The sequence below is a fragment of the Populus euphratica genome, unplaced genomic scaffold (assembly GCF_000495115.2).
Source record: "Populus euphratica unplaced genomic scaffold, PopEup_1.0 scaffold1.1, whole genome shotgun sequence".
Classification (NCBI taxonomy): domain Eukaryota; kingdom Viridiplantae; phylum Streptophyta; class Magnoliopsida; order Malpighiales; family Salicaceae; genus Populus; species Populus euphratica.
The window spans coordinates 5449910-5456986 of record NW_011499845.1 but is presented as its reverse complement, the minus strand read 5'-3'; the positions used below and the strand labels follow the sequence as shown (position 1 = coordinate 5456986).

The following is a 7077-nucleotide window of genomic DNA, read 5'->3' as shown; positions in this document are numbered from 1 at the left end:
TTTCTCTCTTTCTCTCTAGTGTTTCTCTCAATCTCTCCACACATAATTGCATAAGCTTGGCTATCTATTTATACATGAAATCAAAACAAGAAAATTCAACTTTCAAGTGTGAAAGCGGTTTGTAGCCGACGGTGTGAAAGCGGCTGGCGGCATGCAGCTGGCGGCTGGTGGCTGGGCGGTGACAGCTGGTGGCTGCCTTCTTTGACCTTCTAAATTGAGTTTACTTCAACAATATGCTTGTTGCTCTAATATAGATTATTGAAAACACAAATTCCAAGCTCTAATACTAATGGTTGGAAATAAAGTATTTGGATCAACCTTCTAATCTTTATTGATTAAATTATCCTCTCTCACCAATAAACTTATCTAACATGCTTATTATTCTGAATGCATTAATCTAATTATTATAATCTAACTAGAAATCTAATTATCTAATTAAAAAAAGATTCTAATAAACTAATATAACACAAATATTTTTTCAAGGATTCCGACCTACACTAGAATTATAACTAATATCTAACACGAGCAAGCTTCCATATAAGAATAGTAGAGATGTTCGTGATGATCAGTCAATGACTGGTGGTGAAGGGGATTGAAACCTACAAAACAAATCTCCTTCATGAGTTGTGGAAAATCTCATAGTGGCAATACCAGGAAGTTAGATAAATCTTTATGTGCATGCCTGTGTGTTACAGAGATTGCATAATAAGTATTTAAAGGTTGAAGAAGAATAACTTGGGAGCTTAGAGATCGAAACTCTTTATCTAAATTCATAAGCGTCTGTAAACCTATGACCACTTGTACAAAGATAGTTGCAAGTGGGGAACTGGTTACTTTCACGAAGTGAAAGGTTGAGAATTGAAGGGGGGAAATGACATTGACATTTGGTGAGTGCTAATATATATCCTCGTCGAGCTATTGCTACGAGGAGTTTAGTTAAAGGACAAAAAAAGAAAAGGAAAAGGAAAAAGAGGAGAATAAGAAGAGTCAGAGAAGAAAGTGGAAATTTCTGCATAGAAAACTTATATTCAATAACAAAAACTAAAACTATAAAATAAAGCTTTCAATGTAGTAAATATGTAGACATCACAATCTAATTGAAAGAGATAGGTAAATAAGTTTAAGTTCAATTTTAGCATAAACTGAATGTTTACAAATGGTTTCTGAGTTTAGATTTTTGTTTAGGATGTTAAATTATTTTGCGTGCAGAAAAAATGACAATTTTTGAGATTTCATGTGGGAATAACAAGGATTCGACATGATCGTCGATATCGCAGCCGGATGCGGGTAATAATGTTTGGATGACATGTCGTTGATGAGAGTGGTTTTTTGTTTTGTCGTTTGAATTTGGATATGATCCCAGGTGTCTAAGGAAAAACCATATAAAAGTTCGAGCACACCTAGGTTCGGCTCCTCATCCAAATTCTTTTGCCTTTCATTTAATTAATTTTTATTTTTAATAACTTTCTTCATTGTTGAATTTCTCATTTTTAGACTGGCGCCTTCTATTTGTAATAGCCGTCCATACTAGATGGGCTTGGAGAAATAAGGCGGAACATGAGCCCAGTTGTGCCAGGCTGTCCAAGCCCACTTTGAAAATCATGAGAAGAGCAACCGAAGCCCAAAGCGCCAATCAGAAGCAAATATCTGACCACAGCAAAGAACAAGTTCTGGTCCACCCCCGCATGATGATTGGGTAAAAATCCATCTTGATGGATCTGTTAGTGGCAACCTAGTCCAGCTGGAGCCGGGTTTAATTTACTGAATTAAAAGATGGAAATCTTTTTGTTATTTATCTTTTAAATACATCAAATAAAATACATATTTTTGTGCATTTTTGAGATTTTTCTAAGTTAATTTATTTAATTATGATTAATATTTTTTTTGTATTTGTTTTTATTTTGTATTAGAAATCAAAGAAAGATTTTTACAGAAATTTGACTTATTTACCATGCCAAACATAAATAATTTACATCATTATCATCTTTCATTTTTCATTTTTCATTTTTCATGTTTTTCAATATCCTTTATATTAAGTTATTTATTGGTTTATGGATAATTTTTTTTATTTCAACATTAGATATATTGGAAGGGGTATTTCATGATTTTTTTTATGAATTTATTCTAATTTTATAATTAAGTTTTTGAGTTAATAAGTTAACATAAATTGACTCGAATTATTTTATATAAACTTATTTTTGAATTATTTTTTTTAATTTAGAACTCATAATTTCTTTTAATAGGATAATTCAAGTTGAGTTAAAACGACACAATTTTAATATTTGTTAAAAAATTATTATTTAATATATTTTTATATTCATGACTAAACTTAATTTTTGTATTAAAAATACCTATATAATTTTTTTTACATTAAAACAAAATTAACTTGTCCTCCAGCACGCAGCACATGCCAATTATGGGATAGTTAACTTATACGTGACTTAATAGCTTAGAAAAATATACCGAACATATATGGTTAATCTGGAAAAAAGATAGTTAAATTTGTCCCTACACAACAAAATAAGTTTCCAATTACTCTTGACATCTCTAATTATGTCAATTTAAGCCTCGAAGGACGTCAATCTTTAGTTAATTTCTTTTATTAATTTATCTTCTCGAACATAAAATACGAATTAGTGTCATAACAATTCACGCGAAAAAATTTGTTAGATTACACCTCACAATTTGAAAGGGTAACTAATTGAAAAGTAAATGTTTATTTGAGATTTAAATTAGTATAATTAAAAACATAGCAACTAATTGTCAGACGTTCCCTGGTATACGAAGGAGTAGACTGGGTCCTTGTTCAATATACATACATACACACATACATACATCCATATAGGCGCGCGTGTCCAAAGCTTATAAATGTCTTTCACTGTTGAGTAAAAAGGATGCCAGAGTGTAGGGGACCATACATTAACTTATGGCGAGTCATATTTTGTACTGCCAAGATGCTGCCCATAAAACAACCGAGCACCAGGTCTATCTTTGGCTGTCTGTATGTAGGCCATGTAGGCCAAGCGCCCCTGCCGAAGGTGTACGTACCTACATGTGCATAATTGAGAGTATTTGTTTTTTAAGTTATTTTCTAATAAAAAATAATTTAAAATATTTGTTTATCTTTTAAAATTTATTTTTAATACTAGTATATTAAAAATATAAAATATTAATTTAAATCTAAAAAGAATTTAAAATATTTTTGAAAGTATAGTTAGATTTTGATACCAAACACCATCTTGATACATGAGCCAATCTCACTCAAGTCCCTTTCAAAATTTAAAGTCGTCTTTTCCAAACCAGTTGATGGGAAGTAGATGGGATACTTTACATTATTTCGACAAGCAAGCAGCCCCATGAAATTCGTTCGTAGTTTTCGATGATGTTTCATTTTCCATTTCTCTTTGTGATATTCTCTGTTCTTTCTGAAAAATCCATATAAGGTATTAACGTTCCTCTTCGAAAAAATGAAATAAATCGAAGAAGAAGGATACACACGCGCGATCAGACTCGTATTCTGAATAAAGAAATAATTTTAGCCAATGAAAACATGAAATTAATGATCGAGATGTCGAACTTAATTACAACCACTGCTAGTCTCTGTATTCTCGATCTTTTCGTGAAGGAAATTTTGTGTTACAGGGAATTAATTACATAATTAAGAGTTCTAATTTCTCCTTGGCTGTTATAATTGGTGAGTCGATTGGAGCTCTTCAACGCCTAGAGTTCTTTCAGTAAAAATAATTTATAAGGGTATGCGAGCAAGAGTGTGTTTTCACTTTTCTGTTGCTTGATAGACTTTTAATTGAAGAGTTTAATTTAATCTGGAGATTTTATCTTGAAATATTTGGAAGGAGAAGCGGGAATTTAGAAAATGTCTGGGAAATATCCTTCACTTCTGATTCATTACACCAAAACTAAAAGAACGAATTTTTAAAATGAAAAAATAAAAAAATAATATTGTACGGCCTTCAGTCTTCCCTCCACCACTTCATTATCACTCTCTCCTTTCCTTATAATATTCTTTGTTAACTATTTAATACTCCAACTCTACTTATCATTTTTCTTCAAAGAAGAACATATCATAAATCTTACATATATCGAAATAACATAACTTTATCCAAAACTTCACCTCTGTTCTTTAAATGGAGAAATTATTAAGTAGTTTAGCCTCCCGTATTATAAATAAATTAAATTAACAAGCTCTGGATGCCTTGGCACGGTTTAGTAAATCTAGCTATAGTTTCTCTCCTGCCATTTCTAACAATGTCTGCCATGAATGTTTACAAAACCGTTTGATTTTGTATTATTTATTATTTTATGCTTTGTTTATTTTTTCATTTCAAAAATATTTTTGAAAAATTTTAAATTTTAAAATTTTTATTTTTTTATTTGTTTAAAATTAATTTTTTTGATATTTTTAGATATTTTAATGTGTTAACTTTAAAAAATAATTTTATAAAAATAAAAAAATATTATTTTAATATATTTTTAAATAAAAAATACTTTAAAAACAATTACAACCACACTTTTTAATATACTAATATTAAAAATAATTTTTTAAAAATAAAAAAATATTATTAAAATAACCATTATTATCTTCCCAAATAATTTTTTAAATTAAGCTCATGGACGTGTGGGCCCGTTCAAGCACATGGGCCTCAGAGCTGGGTCTACTACTTCCAAGATACATTTTCATTGTTGTTTTATTGTTAAAAAAATCAAACATGCCCATTATATAATTTTTCAATGAAAAAAAACCACTGTGATGCTCAGACCGTAAACCTGTAAACTCGAGAAAAGTTCTCGACTGTAAACCTGTAAACTCGAGAAAAGTTCTCATAATGACTGAACAATCCACATGAAAAAATTTTCCTCTGCGAAGCAAAAGTTAGCGGGAAGGAAGGGTACCTATACAAAGTTACCAATTGTCAAAGCTCTACTACAGCACAAAAACTTATTAAATCTGCGAAGACCCTCGATCAGAAGTCCTATGTGATGTGCTTATCAGCGTCGGTCGCACTACCTCGTGCAGGCAAACTGGAACCTCGCTGGAGCAGTCCATGTTTATTTTCCTGCCAAGGTTGTCCTCTTAACAAATCTCCCTTTCATCCTGGGTCTCTTCTCTGCATTCAATTTCCTGACCTCGTATCTTATTTTCTTGGAGAACAATCTTGTTCTCCGCTTCTCTCTATACCTGGATACTCGTGCCTCTCGCCCTCCATCCATCATTGCAGGGTGTGCCCCTAGTCCACTGATCATATCTCCATAAGGATGATGAAGCTGGGCTCCACAAATACCCTGGAAGTGACGATATTACAATTGCAGTCAATCATCAACTCGTCAAGTAGTTCAAAGTTCAAATCCCATTACGCAAGCATGTAAGAGAAACCGGCAGATAAACGAGACATTGAAACCATGGACTATGGACTAAATGATCATACAAATTTACATCATGAACTTTCAGATAAACAAACAATAACCGTGAAACAGAGAAAAACGATTGTGTCACGTAATATGATTAGTCGATTCATAGTCCAAATAGGTAAAGCCGAATTCATCTAACAATTTCTCCAAAACAATATATTCACCCTCTTTTATTTGTCCAGAAAAAGGAAATGAGAAGTAACTACAAAATTTGTAATTAAATTATGTACAAAACACACACCGATGTTGAATCGCGATATTCTATTTTAGTATTCTAGTGGGTTAAAAATAAAACAAATTACCAGCAATGGAAAAAAAAAACCTACCATGCAGTCAGGCCAACATTCATCAGGGTCGAAATCTGGCCTGTTACCATTGGTCCAAGGAGACCCTTGGCTTGCCCAAGCAGTCATGACAGCCTCATAATCCAGACTCAGCAGTATCTTCCTCTTTGCACCGTCATCATCTTCATATTCTCCCCTGGTGTTCTTCAAGTCTCCCTCTTCAATCCCTACCTTCTCATCTTCCTCTCCACAAGTTGCAGGAGAGTTAAAGTCAAAGCTCAACTCAAAAATCGGCTCTTTTGCCGTGCCAGTCTCAATACCAGCATGACATTTCCTAACAGCTTTTCTTTCCACGCCTGCATTCTCTTCATCTTCAACCTTCACCTTTCCGTTCCACAATGGAAACCCTTTCACCTCGAACTCCTTTTCTTCTTTACAATCCATAAGTCCCAGCTCTTCCATCCCAAAAGACTCATTTTCAAGACCCCTGCCAAGCAAACTCTCCATATCAGCTGCAAACTCTGCAAGATCCGTATCAGATGGAAGAAATCCAGGCAAGCTCTCAACATCTCTCCTTTCAATAGCACCTATCAAAATCTTTGATTCAACTCCATTAGAATCAGCAACTCTTTGATCAGTACAACCATTACCACCAGCTGGCGCTTCATTTGAGATTGTTGTTGAAGCACATAAATCAGCAACAGAAGGGTCAAAGATTGGAACCCTGTAAAGTAGATGCTCTTCTTCATTATCTTCATGCGATATTTCATCTGAACCCACTTCTGGCACTAGTGGAATTGGAATATTCCTTATCGTTTCTGCAATTTTTGATTGGGACACTGGCTTGCCATGTCTTGGTGTCCTGGCTTTTCTAGTGAACCCTCCATGCCATGATGGCACAGAATTCTCCTTTGAACATAGGTCCAAAGATTTAAGTGATGCAGTCTTTAAGCGAACCCTTTCATGTCTACGTGCTAATGGGTTCGCAGAGTGCACTGAAGAGTCACAGGCTTGGCAAAGAAATGCATCATCAGCAGCACAGTACCATCTAGCACGCTTTTTTATACAACTATCACAGGCTCTAGCAGTTTTGCCACCAACGGCGTTGGCCGAACTTTTGTTACAAATCATGAGGCTGTTGTGGTTCTATTCAAGAAACAAAATTTGAAGCCAAAAACAAGTGAGAGCGAGAAAATCAAATCGATAAAAGCTTGAGAATCGAGCAAAAGGATTCCTAGAAATTATTGGGTCTTTGGGACTTGTCTTTTGATTATTATTTTTTCGGTGATGTGTTTTCTGAGTTCCTGTACCTTTCAGTGGCTCGATAATTCGAGTATTTATTTTTGGATGCACTCTTGAGGGGCTC

General features: G+C 33.7%; 1 protein-coding gene across 1 annotated transcript; it reads right to left on the bottom strand.

Annotated features, from left to right (window-relative positions):
- Positions 1-4823: 4823 nt before the first annotated feature.
- LOC105123992 (zinc finger protein CONSTANS-LIKE 6) lies at positions 4824-7077 on the bottom strand. The gene is made up of 2 exons (XM_011023813.1): positions 5754-7077; positions 4824-5301 (listed from the first exon to the last, which is right to left on the bottom strand). The coding sequence occupies exons 1-2, from the start codon at positions 6840-6842 to the stop codon at positions 5068-5070; spliced, it is 1323 nt and encodes a 440-aa protein (XP_011022115.1). The 5' UTR covers positions 6843-7077; the 3' UTR covers positions 4824-5067.

Coding starts and splice junctions, on each gene's coding strand:
- LOC105123992 (XM_011023813.1), bottom strand. CDS start 6,842: ATGATTTGTAACAAAAGTTCGGCCAACGCCGTTGGTGGCAAAACTGCT. Junction 5,302..5,753: donor AATGTTGGCCTGACTGCATG/GTAGGTTTTTTT, acceptor CGTCACTTCCAG/GGTATTTGTGGAGCCCAGCT.